This window comes from Piliocolobus tephrosceles, chromosome 21 (genome assembly GCF_002776525.5).
Source record: "Piliocolobus tephrosceles isolate RC106 chromosome 21, ASM277652v3, whole genome shotgun sequence".
NCBI classification, from domain to species: Eukaryota; Metazoa; Chordata; class Mammalia; order Primates; family Cercopithecidae; genus Piliocolobus; species Piliocolobus tephrosceles.
In genome coordinates, this window is record NC_045454.1 from 39,972,548 (window position 1) to 39,991,763 (window position 19,216).

The window sequence follows — 19,216 nt, forward strand, 5'->3', positions numbered from 1 at the left end:
TGTTACAAAGGCGTTTAGTTTATTCTCATCAGTATCACTGATATTCTCATGGTTCACATTTGCCAACGCCGCTCCTCTCCTTACAGTAGTTAAATGTGCAATCTCACTTGGGGGCCCAGGGAGGGATGGGGGCTCGGCCCAGGGTGGGGAGGGCGTTGGCACTTCACGTGGACAGGGTGGGCAGCCTGTCCTGCGTGAAAGAGGTGTGGGTGAGTGGGCGGCCAGGGAAAGGGAGTTGGCAGGGGAGGGCCCACAGTCTTTTTTTTTTTCTCTGGTGGTTGGTGATTCTCCATTCAGATTCCTTCCTGGCTGCCCAGGGTAGGGGAACCATGCAGCTCAGGGCAGGGCAGGGGAGGAAGAGAAGGAAAAAGCAGCAGGCCGCCCGGGGGAGGGGTGGAGGGTGAACGGCAGGGCAAGGGGGGCACAGGGGTGGCTCCTGGGGTAAGGCACAACCCTGTCTTTGGCTCTCCTGGTGAGGAGTTTCCTCCCCTGCACCCCCTGCCCCACCCTTCTTCCCCCCCATCCCCCAGACTCACACACAGTCCTGGGAGCCAGGGGGCACCTCCTGGGGTCCCTGAAACAAGTGGGCTCTGCCACCCAAGCCAGTGCCACAGGGGCTCGAGGAGGGACACCCAAGGAAAAGGCAGAGAGGGGCAGGCAGGGGCCTACCCAGGACAAGGGGGTGGGGGTGAGAAGACCCCAGGCCCAGAAGCTGCCCCCCCCACCCCAACTAAGGCCTGGAAGTGGGGGAGCACCTGCTTCCTTTCGGGGGTCTGGCTGGAGCCCCGGTCTGCCCCTCGGCCTCTGTCAGGCCCAGCCGCTTGCCAAGTGACCAGGGCATTGTGCTTTGGGGTAAACGCTGGGGTGGGGTGGTAGGCCAGGAGGCGGGGAGAGGAGGGGCGACTAAGGTGCTTGTGCTTTAGCTGGGGGTGTCAACATCCCCCACTCAGACCGGCTGGGGGCTAAGGTGCCAGGCCCCAGCCAGGAAGACAGTGCCAAGACCCCAGCCAGACCCTGGCACTCATGACTGACCCCCGCAACAAGCAGATGTTAAGAGGGACCCCCAGTAGGCCGGTGGGGCTGCTGGTCCCATCAGGGGGATGGTCTGAATCAGATTCCAAGGGTCCAGTCAGGGCTGGCCCCCACTCCATCTCCTGAAATCCCCCTGCCCCTGGAGAGACCCCTGGGAGCAGTGGGTAGGCAGGGGTTGGGGAGGCAGAGGAGAGGCAGGGAGGACGAGGGTCAGAAACACAAACAAGGATGTGGATGTGGATGGTGAAATGACACCCCGCGTAGGGGGATGGGGAGTTAAAAAAAAAAACAACTCTCTGCCTTCACATGAAAATCTAAAACAACAACAAAAAACCACCCACTCTGGGTGAGAACAAAAAGAGAGGAATGGTAAGAGAAAATTCTGCAAACAACTGCTAACAATGGAAGTGGACCCAGCCCGGCCCGGCCCTGCCCTGCCCAGCCCCCAGGAGCTGGGCCCAGCCAACCAGCCAAGGCCTGGGACACCCTTAAACTATAGCCCTGTTGGGGAAGGTGGACAGGGGAGGGGGAACCCGGTGGGACCCACAGGAGCCTAGGCAGCAGCTGGGACTGGAGCCCTACCATGGAAACACACACCCACACCACACACACACACACACACACATTCAGGCTGCCCCCAAGTCCCCCGACACCATCCTGCCTTCCACGGCACCCCCCACCCCTGGGGACCGAGGAGGACAACAGACACAGCCCCATTGGTTTGAAAAATAAAAGGAATCTTATACTTCAATATTTCATTCGCTAAAAAAATGTTTTAAAAATTATGTACAGGGGGTGGGGGCCAGGAGCCCTGCCGTGGGGTGGGGTGGGGTGGGGAGATGGAGGGAGGGGCAGCAGCCCCCCAGTCTGCTCCCCTGGGTTCCAACCCAGGTCCTACTGCCTCTTGTATCTTCATTTGTTTGAAAGCAAAACTTCTGCACACACACACACGCACACGCTCTGCCAGCCCTGGAAACCTCTCATTCTATCCTCCGAGACCCTTGGTCTGCCCCCAAGAGACCCCCCCCTCCTTTAGGACCTGCCTCTCTGAGGCCCCAGAGGACCAATGGGGGCAACAGAGGTGGAAAAGAGGAGAAAGGGCACCGGGCACACCACTGCCGGCCACCTTTGGTCGGTTGTACAATTTCTCGGAGCCTCAGTTTCCCCAGCTGTAAAATGGGTAGTCCCCATGGCCTCGCCTACCCCAGCCCCCAGGCGCAGGGACAGACGAGGGTGACAGGAAGGCGCTTTTGGAGACATGGAAGCACTGGGAGGTGGTGGGAGGGGTCCTGAGAACCCCTGGGGCCCCCTCAAGTCCCAAGGGGCTGCAGTGAGGGGCGGAGGCTGAAGAAGGCTTCCGCGAGGTGGCCCAGGGCCTGGGGAGGGGGCCTTCCCGAGACCCCCAGGCCAGCCCCCTCCCCTGGCGGGCCTGGTGAGTGTGGAGATGACGGCTAGGGGTTAGGCTGGGGAGCCAGAACTCCCCCACTGCACGAGTGTGTGTTAAAGAAGGCAACACGGACCTCACGCCACCTGCCCTGCAGTCCTCTCCCGGCCCAGCTCTTGGTGGGGGAAGGGGGTGGGACAGGAGGGGCAGAGGGCCGGGAACATGCAGCACCCACCGTGGGTCCTGGGGAGGGACAGACAGTAGCTCATGACCAAGATGGCGGGTGTGTGTGTGTTGGGAGGGGGAGTGTGAGGCCCCGCAGGAGGCCGGGCGGGTTACTGCAGGGCCTCGGCCGAGGGACCCGCCTCTCCCTCGTGGCTGGCGGTCTCGAAGCCATGCTCCACACCCATCATGTCCGGCTCGATCTTGCCCGTTTCACTGATGAAGGTGGTGTAGGCGTCATCCTCAGCCTTGAGCACCTTGACCTTGGGCATCCAGCTCTTGCGCACGACGCGGCGGGCGTTGGTGCACATGTCGGCCGCGATGGCATTCATCTCGCTCTCCTTGAAGTTGGGGGCAAAGTTCTGGCAGTAGTCTGTGGGGCAGGGTGGGTGCGGCCTTGGCACGGGGGCCAGGTGACTCCCACAAGGCCTACTCACCAGCACCCCCGCCAGCATCTGTGACTCCCCCTCAAAGGGAAGACGAGTGAGGCCACGCGGCCAGGACACCACACCATGTGCACCCAGCCCTACACTGGACTGAGTTCAGCTATGTATGGGGATGTGTGGGTTTTGATGGGATGGCCCCGTGTTCTTGAAAAATTCAGATCATTTGCCAGAATTTAGTAACTAGGAGAGGCCACCCGAAAATCTAGATGCCCCCCATGAGGAGTGGCTAGCACTGTCTGGCTGCCTCATCCCGCCCAGACTGCCCTGAGTTCGAGACCCTCCTGCCTGACACAGGCTCCCTGGCTTCCCTTCGGCACCCGCATCCCCCAACCACGAATAAACCTCTAAACAATCACAGCCGGTTTCCCAGCAAGGCTAGACTGAGTCCCGGAATGCTTCTCAACACCAAACTCTAGCCCCCTCTGAGAGCCAAGGCTGACAGAAAACGTCAACCTGCATGCCCGGGGCCCATGCCCCGTCCAGCTGGGCCGACACTCACACTTGACGGCGTGGAGCACGCGGCTGTCCAGGGGCTTCCGGCGGGGATCGTTGGTAGAAGATCGGATGCCGGTGCCGCAGCTGTTGGCCAGTGTGTTCCTGGGGGCAGGGGACATGGAGGGAGTCAGCGCTCAAGTTGGTGGTGGTGGGGACATGCGGCAACCCCACCCCCTCCCTGTGGCTGTGGCAAGGGCCTTACCGGTCAAAGAAGGAGGCCAGGAGCCGCCGCAGCAGAACCTTGTGCCGTGTGCCTGCGCTGACGTGGCAGTTCATCAGCTGCGCCCTTGTGATGTACACGTTGGTGCCTGGTGAGGGGAAGCCAGAAGATGGCCTGGGGTGCCCCCAAACCGCCACAGCCCCCATGATGCCAGGCCTCATCTCAGAACACCCCAGCCCCTCCCTGGCTCTGGGTCCCAAAAACTCACCTAGGGACCTTCTCCCCTACACCTCTACCCACCAAGGGCAGTCGGGAGGCTCCTTGGGACTCCCCCCACCTCATCAGTGCTCAGGAAAGGACAGAAAGGGTGGCTTCACCATCCTCAGGGCACCTGCTGTTTGGCCGGTCATGCCGCAAGCCTGTGTGAGGTGGGCACGCTGGCTGTCACCAGCTAGAGATGAGCCCAAGCTCGGCAGGACCAACAGGGAGTGGAGGCTCACACCCAGGCACTCTGACCCAAGGGCCAAACACAGTCTTCTTTTTTTTTTTTTTGAGACAGTCTCGCTCTGTCGCCCAGGCTGGAGTGCAGTGGCGAGATCTTGGCTCAATGCAATCTCCGCCTCCCAGGTTCACGCCATTCTCCTGCCTCAGCCTCCCCAGTAGCTGGGACTACAGGCGCCCGCCACCTCGCCCGGCTAATTGTTTGTATTTTTAGTAGAGACGGGGTTTCACCTTGTTAATCAGGATGGTCTCGATCTCCTGACCTCGTGATCCGCCCGCCTCGGCCTCCCGAAGTGCTAAGCCACTACGCCCGGCCTCTCTTTTTTTTTTTTTAAGAGATGAAGTCTCACTCTGTCGCCCAGGCTGGAGTGCAGCGGCCACCATAGCTCACTGCAGCCTTGACCTCCTGGGCTCAAGGGATCCTCCCACCTCAGCATCCTGAGTAGCTGGGGCTACAGGCATTCGCCCCCCTGCCTGCCCAAATTCTTAACCTAGGTAGTAACTGACCTTCACAGGAGCCCAGGAGTAGCTTTTCTACCCATGTGGCCAAACAATAATTGCCCATGCTCACCCCGACCCCTTAAGTCAGAGACCTAGAGGCCAGGCCTTGCTGTATCAGCACCTCCATCTCACCAACACCCCCACCCTGAGGGTGGCTGTTACCAACACTACAGCACAGATAGGGAAACTGAGGTGCTGGGGACTCCTAACTAGCTGCCCAGCCCAGGCCAGCTGGCTCCAAAGTTGTGGAGGGGAGAGATCTGGGGCAAGGCCAGCCCACCTGTCACCAGCTCCAGCTTCTCAGAGGGGTCGCCCTCGTCGTAAAGCTTGGGGTGGCAGCGGTTCCCAATCTGGTTGATAAGCTCAGCCGGGAGAGACGCCAGGTCTTGCCGAACCCGGATGCGATTCCGGGACTCGGGGGCCACCTGCTCCGGGAGGGCCTCTACCTTCTCGGCTGCAGGGAGAGAGTGGAGCACGAGTGGCAGGAGAGGCAGGGGTTGCTGGCGGGGTCGGGGGCAGGGCGGCACCTCACCTGTCTGGCCGACATTCATCATGCTGTACATGGTGTACATGTTGCAGATCTGCCGGTACTGCTCATCCATGCCCTCCTCGCCGCCGTCCTCCTCCTCGTCCTCCTCATTGTGGTAGGAGCCAGGGCTGTCGCTGGTGTAGGCGCTCGAGGTGCCCGGGCTGGTCCGCTCCGACGTGCTGGGCCCACTGACCACGCCCCCTGCTGCCGCCACCCCACCGGCCGGCTGCCCTGCTCCCGTGGCCACGGCGGGCTGGGCTGCTGCCACCACCGGAGCCTGTTGGGGTGGCGGGGGCTGGTGAGGCCGGTTGGCAGCCAGGTCCGGCGTGGAGAACTTGGCCATTTTGCGGCTGCCGTTGCTGCTGCCCCCAGCCTCCTTCTGGCCACTGTCCCACAGCCGCTTGGCCACGGGCATGCACTGCACAGAGTCCGACTCCTGCTGCTCTGTCTTCACCCGCGACACGAGGGGCAGTGGGGTGCTACAGGCTGGCCAGCCCGATGTCTGCGCCACGGGGCTCTGGGGCTCGGACGATGGGGCCTCCTCTGCGTGCAGGCCCTGGGAGTCGCAGCTCGGGGAGCTCACCTTGAGGAAGAACTCGGTGCCCTTCTCCATGATCTCCTGGATCTGCAGGAAGCCAGCCGTGTACATGAGCAGAAACTGGTCACCCACGTTCATGCTCAGCCGGCCCGTGTAGCAGAAGCTGAGGATCTGCTGGAAAGACTGGGGTTGCACGGCCGCCGGCAGCTCCACCACGGCGCTGCGGCTGTTGTTGAACAGGTCCCGGAAGTAGGAGCTGCTGGCAGCCAGCACGGCCCGGTGGGCCTTGAAGGCATGGCCCTTGACCACCACCGACACGTCACAGTACAGGCCCTGTAGCCGCTGCTCATTGAGGCACTCCAGGATGCTGTTGCCAAAGTTCGGGATCTCCATCTGCAGTGTCTGGGCCATGGTGGCGGCTGCACAGGGGGCAGGGAGGAATGGAGAGACAGAGATGGAGGAAAAGGGTCAGGCGGCAAATGTGGGTGCTGGCCTAGCCCTGGCCCCAAAGACCTCCCCTGCTGGAGGGACATCCACATGATGGAATCTGCCATGATGCTAACCGCACAGAGCCCTCTACCCTATCTGTCCTGGTACAGACTCACTTTTACAATATGTGATCAAATCTGCTAACCTAGTTGCAGACCAGGGTGGCCACACGCTGTCCCTTGCAAAGAGGAGGGGGCAAACGCATACTTATTCCGTATGTACTTAAAGAGTAACTGAATATGCTTAAGTGCTCGGAAGAGGGGCCAGGACACAGTGTGCTACTACCTCTGAGTGCCAGCTATTGCTAGCACCAGGTACATATATGGTATCTCTGCAGCGTACTGGCATGGAAATGCCAGTAAGGTAGGGTCATCTGACTGTGCACCAGAGTCTGCAGTGCTGGGCACATGCCCCTCAATCAGTTTGTTGAATGACTAAATGATCACTCAAGAAATTACATGAGGTCGGGCGTGGTGGCTCACTCAAGTAATCCCAGCATTCTGGGAGGCTAAGGCAGGCAGATCACTTGAGGCCAGGAGTTCGAGAGTTGGCAGCTTGGCCAACATGGCAAAACCCTGTCTACCAAAAATACAAAAATTAGCCAGGTGAGGTGGCGTGGGCCTGTAGTCCCAGCTACTAGGGAGGCTGAGGCCAGAGAATTGCTTGAACCCAGGAGACAGACGTTGCAGTGAGCCGAGATCACGGCACTGTACTTCAGCCTGGGAGACAGAGTAAGACTGTCTCAAAAAAAAGGAAAAATAAATTACACGAGGCTGGGTGCAGTGGCTCATGCCTGTAATCCCAGCACTTTGGGAGGGTGAGGCATGTGGATCACTTGAGCCTAGGAGACTGAGACCAGCCTGGGCAACATGGCAAAACCCTGCCTCTTATGAAAAATACAAAAATTAGCCGGGCATTGTGGAGCACAACTGTGGTCCCAGCTACTAAGGAGGGTGTGCGGGGGTGGATCTGTTGAGCCCAGGAGGTCAAGGCTGCAGTGAGCTGTGATTGCGCCACTACACTCCAGCCTGCGCGACAGACAGAGACACTGTCTCAAAAATGAATGAATGAAAGAAAGAAAGAGAGAGAGAGAGAGAGAGAAAGAAAGAAAGAAAGAAAGAAAGAAAGAAAGAAAGAAAGAAAGAAAGAAAGAAAAGAAAAGAAAGAAAGAACTTACATGAAAACATCTCTAGTCATCAGGGAAATTACAAGAAAACATCACTAGTCACCAGGGAAATGCAAATCCTAACCACAATGAGACACCATCTCACACCCACTAGGCTGGCTAGAATCAAAAAAGTTGGCGAGGATGAGAAGTCCGGAACACTCTTCCACTGCTTGTGAGAATGTCAAATGGCACAGCCACCATGGAGAACACTCTGACGGTTCCTCAAACGGTTAAAGAAAGTTACCATATGACCCAGCAATTCCACTCCTGGAATTCATGCCCAGGAAAAACAAAAACATTTGCCCGCATTGAAAACCTGTACACAAACTTTCACAGCAGCATTATTCACAATAGCCCAAAGGTGGAAACGATCCAAACGTCCATCTGCGGATGGATGGGCCAACCAAATGTGGTCAGTCCATACAATGGGATATTATTCAGCTATAAAAAGGAAGGAAATTCTGACACACGCTACAACATGGATGTCCCTGGAAAACATTATTCCAAGTGAAAGAGGCCAAACAAAAGGATCACAGATTGTATGATCCATTTATAGGAAATGTCCAGGACAGGCAAATCCATGCAGACAGGAGGCAGATTAGTGGTTGCCAGGGGCTGGGAGGCAGGGAGAATGGGGGTGTGGTGGGGGAAAGCAAAGGTGTGTGGGGTTTATTCTTTTTTTGTTTTTGAGATGGAGTCTCACTCTGTTGCCCAGGCTGCAGTGCAGTGCTGCAGTCGTGGCTCACTGCAACCTCTGCCTCCCAGGTTCAAGTGATTCATCCTGCCTCAGCCTCCCTGAGTAGCTGGGCTTATAGGTGCGCACCACCACACCAGCTAATTTTTGTATTTTTAGTAGAGATGGGGTTTCACCATGTTAGCCAGACTGGTCTCGAACTCCTGACCTCAGGTGATCCACCTGCCTCAGCCTACCAAAGTGCTGGGATTACAGGCATGAGCCATCACGCCCGGCTGGGGTTTATTCTTGACATAATGAAAAATCTTCTAAAACTGTGGTGATGGTTGCATAACTCTGTGAATATACTAAGACCATTAACTGTACACTTTAAATGGGCGAAATGCATGGTGTGAGCATCTCAATAAAGTTGTTAAAAAAAGAAAGAAAGGAGGAAACTGTGAGACTGATTTCCTCTGGGCAGAAGTGGGGAGGAGACTTGCAAAGTACACTTTCAGGTCTTTTGAATTTTAAACCTGCCTATTTGCAGAAGTAAATAAAATTTAAAAAGAAATAAAACTGTGAAATCATGCCATACATATTTAATTCAAGCAAATTAGCTCAAAAGTGCTCAAGGGCAGGGAGGGGAGGAAGAAATGGGAATGTTTTTTCTTTTTTAAAGAGACAGGGTCTCATTCTGCCATCCAGTCTAGAGTGTTGTGGCAAGATCATAGCTCACTACGGGTCTTGAACTCTTGGGCTCAGGGGATCCTCCTGCCTCAACTTCCTGAGTAGCTGAGACTATAGGTGTACATCACCACGCCTAGCTAAGTTTTAAACTTGCTGTAGAGACAGGGTCTTTCTATGTTGCCCAGGCTGGTCAAGAACTCCTGGCCTCAAGTGATCCCCCACCTTGGCCTCCGGAAATGGGAATTGATGCTGCTCAGAGAGCCCACCCCCTACACTGAACAGCTTGGGGAGGTGGCGGAAGTGGGGATCTCAATGTGTGAACTTCTGCATCAGACCCTGTACTGCCTCTTCCAGGAGGAAGAACTGGCTGTGTGGGACGTGAGAAGGCTGTCCGCCACACTCTGGGGCCGTCATCAAAGGGCCTCAAAGGAAGGTGTGGCTTTCTACCTGACCCCACTGGTAAAAGTGAGAATTCTTTTCTTTTTTTTTTTTTTTTTTCTTCTTTTGAGATGGAGTCCTGCTCTGTCACCCAGGCTGGAGTGCAGTGGCACGATCACAGCTCAAAGCAAGCTCCGCTTCCCAGGTTCACGCCATTCTCCTACCTCAACTTCCCGAGTAGCTGGGACTACAGGAACCCGCCACCACGTCCGGCTAATTTTATGTATTTTTAGTAGAGACGGGGTTTCACCATGTTGGCCAGGATGATCTCGATCTCCTGACCACAGGTGACCCACCTGCCTCGGCCTTCCAAAGTGCTGGGATTACAGGCATGAGCCACTGCGCCTGGCCTTTTTTTTTTTTTTAAATTGAGATGGAGTCTCACTCTGTCGCCCAGGCTGGAGTGCTGGGATTCCAGGCGTGCACGCCCAGCCTCCTCTGTAATTCTATAGGGTCTCTAGAGTCCTAACTGGGTAGAGTGCGAGTGAGAAGTCTTCCCTAAGACAGACCTTTCCAGAGAGACTCCAGCTGGCCAGTGGGAGAAACTAACAAGTACGTGCAAAGGCCCTGGTGCAGGAATGCAAACGTTCCCTCCCTCCCAGTTAGCTCTCAAGCACCTTCCATGTTTCATTAGCAACTCCACTCAGCTCTGCCTCCCTGGGCTGGGCACTGAGAATACAGTGGCCACTCTGCTCTGATCTGGTAACACCTGTTCGGTCTGAAAGGGCTGCTGTGAGGAATAGAAGTGGCAAGTGTTCAAAGGCTCAGAGGTACAACCTAAGTTGAGTCCTGGCTCCAGCACCAACCTGCTCCTCCGACCAGGAGCTCCAAATCTCTGCTTTCTCCATTTGGAAATCGAGGCTGAGGAGGCCAACTGATTCTACAAACTCAGCCTACACTTATTGTTACTGAATGATCATTCAAGAAATTACACGGAAACGTCACTAGTCATCAGGGAAATGTGAATCCTAACCACAGTGAGATACCATCTCACTCACTGAGCTGCTACCCCGGCAGGCCACAGGCAAGATGCAGGCCCTGCCCTCTTGCAACACCCAGGCGAATGGAGGAACCAACTCACAACTTCTATGAACTCCCTGAATCCTCTTAGCAAGACTTCAGGGCTGGTTTCATACTCTCCTTGCAAAGCTAGAAAAACTGAGGTCATGTGGAAATTAAGGACTGTCCTGAGGTCATCTAAAAATTCATACACCAGGTTCAACATTCAAAAGGTATGTCCTGAAGGGTGGGATGGCTCAAGCCTGTAATCCCAGTACTTTTTTTTTTTTTTTTTGAGACAGAGTCTTGCTCTGTCGCCCAGGCTGGAGTGCAATGGTGCCATCTTGGCTCACTGCAACCTCTGCCTCCTGTGTTCAAGTGATTCTCAGCCTCCTGAGTAGCCGGGCCTATAGGCGTGTGCCACCACGTCTGGCTAATTTTTGTACTTTTAGTAGAGATGCGGTTTCACTATGTAGGTCAGGCTAATATTGAACTACTGACCTCAAATGATCCTCCCGCCTTGGCCTCCCAAAGTGCTAAGATTACAGGCATGAGCCACCGCACCTGGCCAATCCCAGCACTTTGGGAGGCCGAGTCGGGCGGATCACCTGAGGTCGGGAGTTCAAGACCAGCCTGGCAAACACGGTGAAACCCGTCTTTATTAAAAATACAAAAATTAGCTGGGCATGGTGGCAGGTGCCTGTAAACCCAGCTACTCGGGAGGCTGAGGCAGGGGAATCACTTGAACCTGGGAGGGTGGAGGTTGTGAGCCAAGATCGTGCCATTGCACTCTAGCCTAGGTAACAGAGTGAGACTATGTCTCAAAACAAAAACAAACAAAAAAACCCAAGAGATGTCCTAAGGTATCTGCTACCCCCTACCACTTACTGTCAGAAAGTGGTAAGGCCGAGATTCAAACCAGGGTCTGTCTAGGCACTACAGCCTGTGACTTCCCTTGCTTGTATCCTTCCTCTTCCCCTCCTCAAAATCACTGCCACCATCCTATAAAAACACAAACAAAACAAAACAAAACCAAATCCCAAGACATCCTTAGGACAGAGGGTAGAGGCTGGATCTAGGAATCCCAGTTACAAGGCAGCAAAAATCTCCTCCTAGGAACTCAAACTCAGAGCTGATTGGGCCAGGAGCTGGCCCCTCTGCATGAAGACGCAGGAGAAACAAGCACCATGTTGGGGGGCAAAGGACAGAGCCCAGAGAGCCTACTTCCGGGGTCCTGGCAGCCCTGAACCACCTCCCTAGGCAGCCAAATTGAAGCCACCCCTGGTACTGGGGCCCAAATGACAAGGACCAAGATGGTCAAGGGAAGAGGCTGGCATCCTAGTTCCTAGAGGGGTGCTCCAAGCTCATTCCCCAGGGAGGAGGACGAAGACAGGACAGGTATGCAGTGCAGCCAAAACCCCTCACCTCCCTGTGCCCCAGTTTGTTCATCTGTAAAATGGGCTGTTCATCCAACCCATCCTGATGAACCAGATCCTCCTTTGTGGGAGGTGCTGGGGACACAGTCCTAAAAGGACCAGCTGTGCTTATGTGGAGCTGTCTAGTGAGGAGACACAGGGGATGATTTAATTACAGTTGGGGTGGGTATGTCAACTGAGCAGATGGCCTTGGTGGTAGGGACCATTAAAGGTTGAGCAACAGCCAGGACACAGATAACACTCCTGGGCAGGAAGGTATCGGGTGTGGTCCAGGGACCCAAAGAAAGCTGGTGTAGCTGGAGGGCGACGCAGCAGGGACAGGACTGCCAGGAAGGGTATGGGACAGGTGGGGTCCTGGCCTAGGGAGTGTGGACATCTTTGAAAGTGAGTCCCAGGGTCAGGGCAGCATTTTAAGAGTTGTATGTATAGGCCGGGTGCAGTGGCTCACGCCTGTAATCCCAGCACATTGGGAGGCCAAGGCAGATGGATCACCTGAGGTCAGGAGGTCAAGACCAGCTTGGCCAACTTGGTGAAACTCCGTCCCTACTAAAAATATAAAAATTAGCTGGGTGTGGTGTGCACAGCTGTAGTTCCAGCTACTTGGGACGCTGAGGCACGAGAATCGCTTGAACCTGGGAGATGAAGGTTGCAGTGAGCCAAGATCAAGCCACTGCACTCCAGCCTGGGCAACAGAGCAAGACTCCATCTCAAAAAAAAAGAAAAGAAAAGAAAAGAAAAGAAAAGAAAAGAAAAGAAAAAAAGAGTTGTATGTAGAGTTAACCCCTCCAAGGGGACTGTCAGCTTAATGAAGGCAGACATTCTGGCTGGTTTTATTCAACATTAGTTCTTTAGAATGAAATAGATGCTCAATAAATATTTGTAAATGTGTTAAAGAACAGTACAGAGAGGCTGGGCATGGTGGCTCATGCCTGTAATCATAGCACTCTGGGAGGCAGAAGCAGGAGGATCCCTTGAAGCCAGGGGTTCAAGACCAGCCTGGGCAACATAGCAAGACCTCTATCTCTACAAAAAATTTAAAAATTATTGGGGCTTGGTGGCTTGCACCTGTAGTCCTAGCTACTTGGGAGGCTCAGGTGGGAGGATCACTTGAGCCAAAAAGTTAGAGGCTGCAGAGAGTGATGACTTTGCCACTATATTTCAGCCTGGGTTACACAGCAAGACCCTGTCTCTAAAAACAAAAGCAAAAACAAAAAAACCGCATCCCCCGACCCCGCTACCCCGCCAAAACCAACCAACCAACTAACCAACCAACCAAAGAAACAGTGCAGAACGGGCAAAGGACTACTTCAAGGTGACCTTACCAAGCGCCCGGCACCGGCCACAGGTAATTTTATTTTATTTTTTAAAGACAGGGTCTCACTATGTTGTACAGGCTGGTCTTGAACTCCCCCATTTGGCAATGGAGACTGAAAGGTTTTGGGGATAACAGGAGGCAACAGAGATGTGGGGGGCTGGGAAGGTGGCCCAGGTCCCCTCCTGAGAATGACAGCCAACCTGATGCTCAGACTGGGGTCCCCTATACCTTGTGAACCCCAGCTTCAGAGCCCAACATCCCAGCACCGAGGGCTTTGGAGCCTTTGATTATCAATTGGTCCAAACAGCTCAGCCAATTAGCACACGGGAACCCTCCCTCCCTCCATGCTGCTGGGGACTAGCGGAGTGGTGCGATGGGTCTGTGAGCCACAGTGACCTGAATGCTGTTCCGTCTGGTTCCCCAGTAGCCCCTGCACAGAGTGGATGGGGTGAGCTGCAGTGTGGGCCAGAGCAGACCCATCTCTGGGAACCCCTCTATCCGTCTGTGATTGGCCCAATCCTGCCCAATGGACTTAGGAGAAAAACTACGTGGGCCCCTGCAAGAAGCCCTCACCCATGCCAGCCCCAGGAATGGAGCTAGCATGACTGGACTCTCAGAGGAAACGGGTCTCTCACTGGCAGGTCCCTGACAGGGTCACCTGCTGGCTGAAGCAGGGGTGGGATGGAGTCGAGGATTGAGACCTCTAAACCACCTAATGGTTCTAGTCCCCACCAAATTCCCACTTAGGTCAGGCTCAAACACACTGCCCGGTCCCCCTCTACTGCGGCGAGGCCTTTACCCAAGCTGTGCACCCTGCCCGGAATACCTTCTTCCTCCACCCTCAGCTACTCACTTCTCCAGGCTAGAGAAGATGTCCCTCTCCTGCCCCACCCCAGCCACAGTGTCCTTAAGCTTACCTCTGAGGAAACTAAGTCCCACTTGACTATAAACTCCCCAAGGGCAGAAAACCCTATCAGAATAATCTCTCCTTAAAATTCAGCATATCAGCACCCCTGAGGGTGTGGGGGACAAGGCCAGGAGGCCACAGGGCAGTTGGGACCTTCCTGGCCAGGACAGTACCTAGTCCTGGCCCTGCACGTGAACAGATCTTCTGGTGAGACCCAAGGGCACAGCACACGGTTTCCATGACTTCCCAACAATTACTCAATAAATATTTGCCAGGTCCCTGCCTGGGCAGGCCACAATGGTGGCAAGTAGCCCTGCCTCTGGAGCTCACAGTCCGGCAGGAGACAGGGCCCATTCATCCTTGGTCACACAGATCAGTGTGCTGCACACCGGTGTGACTGACCTTGCCCAGAAGCAGTGACACTGGAACTGAGATCTAGGAAGGGCAGTAGTGGATGGGGAGTATGGCCCTTCCAGAAAGGGTTTTCACCTCCAGGGGACTGGGCTCAGTCTCAGGGCTCTGCTATGGACGGAGTAAGTCCCTCCAAATTCACAGATTGAAACCCTAAGCCCCAGTGTGCCTGTATCTGGAGATAAGACCTTTGGGAGCTAATTAAGGTTAACTGAGGTCATAAGAGTGTATTAAGAAGGCAGCTGTCCGTATGCCACGAAGACAGCCCTCACCAGAACCTAACCACACCGGCACTCTCATCTCAGACTGAAAGTCCCCAGCACTCTGAAATATAAATGTCTGTTGTTTAAGTCACCCAGTCTATGATATTTTGTTGTGTGGCAGCTTGAGCTAAGACAGGCCTGAAGCACCATCTATTCACTGATGCCTCCCCGACTGGAGTCTTTGGCCCGGACTTCCCTGTGAACGCCACACACGCACACACCCCAGACGCCTCCACTCAACACTTTCAGGACCCGGCTCCAGTCCTTCCCAAAACCTGTGAATGCCGTAGCTTCACTAGCTATGGCCGTCCTCACTCAGATCCTTGGATTCATTTTCAACTCCTTCAAAACCACTTTGCACCACCTTGGCCCCAAGTGACACTGCTTGGGCCCCTACAATGCTTTACTGGGGCCCCTGGCAGCCTGCCCTGCTTGCTCTTGGACCTACTAGAATGGGAATAGGACAGCCATAGCTCTTCATACTCTCCCCGGGTCACATAAAGCCCTTTCTCTACTCATTTTTTTTTTTGGAGACAGGGCCTTGCTCTGTCACCCAGGCTGGAGTACAGTGGCACCATCATAGCTCACTTCAACCTCAAACTCCTGAGCTCAAGCAATCCTCCCACCTCAGTTTCCCAAATAGCTGGGACCACAGAAGCTACATCCAGCTAATTTTTTTTTTCTTTTTGAGGCAGAGACTCACTCTGTCGCCTAGGCTGGAGTGCAGTGGTGGGATCTCAGCTCACTGCAAGAATTGTTCAAGCAATTCTCCTGTCTCAGTCTCCTGAGTAGCTGGGATTGAAGGTAACCACCACCATGCCCAGCTCATTTTTGTATTTTTTAGTAGAGATGGGCTTTCACCATGTTGGCCAGGCTGGTCTCGAACTCCTGACCCCAAGTGATCCAACACCCCCCCACGCACAAAGTGCTGGGATTATAGGTGTGAGCCATGGTGCCCGACCCACCCAGTTAATTTAAAATATATATATTTTTTGGTAGAGATGTGATCTCACTATATTGCTTGGGCTGGTCTCTAACTCCCAGCTTCGAGTGGTCCTTCTGCCATAGCCTCACAAAACACTGAGATTATAGGCATGAGCGACTACGCCTGACCAACAAAGCCCTTCCCCACACCAGCTCCTAAGCTTGATTCTCCCTGCTTGACTTATCCTTCTTGGGAGTTCCTATGATTTAGCAAGCTGGGTATTTTTCTTTTTCTAAAAAAAATTATTTTATTTGTGCATTTTTTAGTAATAGAGATGAGGTCCCCCTAATATTGCTCAGGCTGGTCTCAAACTCCTGGGCTCAAGCGATCCTCCTGCCTCGGTCTCCCAAAGTGCTAGGATTACAGATGGGAGCCACCGCCCCCACCAAACTGGGCATTTTTTTGGGCTTCAGCTTCATATCAGTTTCCCTGGGGCAGGGAGTTTGCCTGTGTAGACCCCTGTTGTGTCCTCTACCCCTAGGACCTGACCAGGTACACAGTTGGTGCTCACAGTCCTTTATGGAAAGAATGAACAAAGAATTATTTCCATTCCTCCTAATCTAACTCCCTTTTTTTGTTCCACATTAACGTGGCTCAAACAGGAACAGGGCTCAGAAATATGATCTGTGGCTGGGCAGACAGACGACCTCCTCTGACAGTGGCCAAGGTGGGTAGCCAGCAGTCAGGGGCCTACTGAGACCTCCGTGTTACCTGACGAATTGCTCACACTGCCGGTGGATCCTGCCACCTATGGGAAGGGCGCTGGCAGGATGATTCCTGGGAGTAGTAACTGCCAGCTCTTAGGGAAGGGAGCCGCGGAATTCCCCAGCCAGCAGGGGCCTGTGAGAGACTATCAAAGGCACAGCCCTTTCCTGACGTCTTTCCAGGGAAGCTGTGACATGGCCGTCGACAGATGCTATGGTCTGAATGTTTGCATCTCCCCGAAATTCACACACTGAAGCCTATCTCCAATGTAGTGGTATTAAGAGGTGGGGCTGACTGGGCGCAGTGACTCATATACCTGTAACCCCAGCACTTTAGGAGGCCAAAGAGGGCGGATCACGAGGTCAGGAGATGGAGACCATCCTGGCTAACATGGTGAAACCCCATCTCTACTAAAAATACAAAAAATCAGCCGGGCATGGTGGCATGTGCCTGTAATCCCAGCTACTCGGGAGGCTGAGGCAAGAGAATCACTCGAACTCGGGAGGCAAAGGTTGCAGTGAGCCGAGATCGCGCCTATGCACTCCAGCCTGGCAACAGAGCAAGACACCGTTTAAAAAAAAAAAAAAAAAGTTAGGCCTTTCAGCCAGGTATGGTGGTTCACGCCTGTAATCCCAACACTTTGGGAGGCCGAGGTGGGCACATCACCTGAGGTCAGGAGTTCAAGATCGAGACTAGCCTGGCCAGTATGGTGAAACCCCATCTCTACTAAAAATACAAAAATTAGCTCCCAGCTATTTGGGAGGCTGAGGCAGAATAATTGCTTGAACCTAGGAGGTGGAAGTTGTAGCAAGCCAAGATCACGCCGCTGCACTCTAGTCTGGGCAACAGAGCAAGACTCCATCTCAAAATAAAAAAGAAGTTGTTGATGAAAAATTTAAAGTGAAAAAAAAAAAAAGTGGGGCCTTTGGGAGGTGATTCTTAGGAACTGTGCCCGTATAAAAGACGGGAGCTTGTTTGTCCTTGCCACCCAATGCAGACAGCTAAAAGGTGCTATCTATGAGAGACGGGCCCTCACTAGACAGGGAATCTGCTGGCACTGTGATATGGGACTTCCCACCCTCTACGACTATGAGCAGCTCATCTCTGTTGTTTATCAATGGCCCAGTCTGTTTTGTTTTTTTGAGACAGGGTCTTGCTCTGTCACCCAGGCTGAAGTGTAGTGGTGCAATCTTGGATCACTATATCCTCAAACTCCTGGGCTCAAGTTATCCTCTCACCTTCAGCCTCCTGGGTAGCTGGGACTAGGGATGCGTGCCACCACACCTGGCTAATTAAAAAAATTTTGTGTAAAGATGAGAGACCTATGTTCTCAGGATCTCCTGAGGGCTGTGTCACAAGCGAAAAACAAATTGAAATTAATTTTTTTTGTAAAGATGAGGTCTCACTGTTGCCCAGGCTGGTCTCGAACTCCTGGGGTCAAGCAATCCTCCCATCTCAGCCTCCTAAATGCTGAGGTTAGAGGCATAAGCAATGTGCGTGGATTCCAGTCTAAGGTATTTTATTACAGCAGCCCAGATGGGCTAAGACCTACAAGCCAGTTAAGGGAGACCAGCAACTCCAAGTGTAACAAGGAACAAAGGCCCCAGAGAGCCCCACAGTCCTTCATGCAGCTCAGCAGGATGCAGCTAGATCCTGGCAGCTGCTCAGGTTGCCTGCCTGACCCAGAACCATGCAGACCCCTCTGTAGGGGCTGAATATGAAGGCAGTCCAGGAAAAGAGTTAGTGAAGAACAAAGTGTTCAGCGGGGGGCAGTGACTCACACCTGTAATCCCAGAACTTTGGGAGGCTGAGGCAGGAAGACGCTTGAAGCCAGGAGTTTGAGACCAGCCTGAGCATCTTGCTATGGCAAGACCTCATTTTGCATCAGTATTTTTTGTTGTTGTTGTTGTTGAGACAGAGTCTTTCTCTGTCACCCAGGATGGAGTGCAGTGGCGTGATCTCGGCTCACTGCAACCTCCGCCTCCTGGGTTCAAGCAATTCTCATGTCTCCGCCTCCCAAGTAGCTGGGATTACAGGCACACACCACTGCGCCTGGCTAATTTTTGTATTTTTAGTAGAGACAGGGTTTCTCCATCTTGGCCAGGGTGGTATCAAACTCCTGGCCTCAAGTGATCCGCCCACCTCAGCCTCCCAAAGTGCTGGGATTACAGGCGTGAGCCACTACACCCGGCCTGTATTTTTTTTTCTTATACACGCATAGATTTAATTCATTTTTTCCCTGAAAGACTGTTGTTAAATCCATGGTGGCAATAGGATGAGTAACAGTGTCCCCAACTCAAGCCTCACTGACTGTGTGCCCATACCTAGCCAGGGCTCAGAAAGGCTTATTTCACTTACTCTTCTTTACGGTTTCTGAGGAAGAAATGAGACTGCCTGCCATTTCATGGATGGGAACAAGGCCCAGAGAGGTGAAGCCAGAGGCAGGGACCATGTGGCTGATGAATGGCAGGCACAGGTTTATACCCAGGCCATCTGGCTCCCGAATCAGGCAAAGCTGTGAGGCAGCTGTGACTAGACCCATTTCACAGGTGGGAAAACTGGTGTTCAGAGAAGCAAGATAGAGACCAGACGGGAGGCCCAGACAGGCCGAGGCCAGAGCTGGGGCTCTTTACCTGAGCTACTGGATGTGTCCTCTCCAGAAACAGGGTATTCTGCCTATCTGAGGACCCCACCTCAGGGTCTGGGGTGCCCTCTCTCTAATCCCCAAGGAAGGCCTTCTTCATTCTTCTTTTCCCAATCCTCCCATCTGCAGCTATTCTCTAGCCCTTCCTCCCTGCAACCACCAACTCCGGGAATGAGCAGTCTCTGCGTGCTGCCTCTCCCTCCTCCCTCCTCCCACTCGCTCCTCCTCGCAGCCCTCGGCAATCTGGCCTCCCTTTGCAGGCAGCAGATCCAGCTCCTTGGAGAG

The 19,216-nt window shown here is 54.0% G+C and overlaps 1 protein-coding gene across 2 annotated transcripts in view; it reads right to left on the reverse strand.

Annotated features, from left to right (window-relative positions):
- NACC1 (nucleus accumbens associated 1) overlaps positions 1 to 19,216 on the reverse strand; it is a 25,455-nt gene continuing 6,239 nt past the window's right edge. For both annotated transcript variants that reach the window (XM_026456961.2, XM_023188613.3), the window contains 5 exons: positions 5,274 to 6,227; positions 5,022 to 5,195; positions 3,782 to 3,887; positions 3,584 to 3,681; positions 1 to 3,011 (listed from right to left, as the gene is read on the reverse strand). In XM_026456961.2, coding sequence (XP_026312746.1) covers positions 2,752 to 3,011; positions 3,584 to 3,681; positions 3,782 to 3,887; positions 5,022 to 5,195; positions 5,274 to 6,219 — 1,584 coding nt within the window. In that variant the 5' untranslated portion in view covers positions 6,220 to 6,227 and the 3' untranslated portion in view covers positions 1 to 2,751. The remainder of the gene's footprint in view (positions 3,012 to 3,583; positions 3,682 to 3,781; positions 3,888 to 5,021; positions 5,196 to 5,273; positions 6,228 to 19,216) is intronic.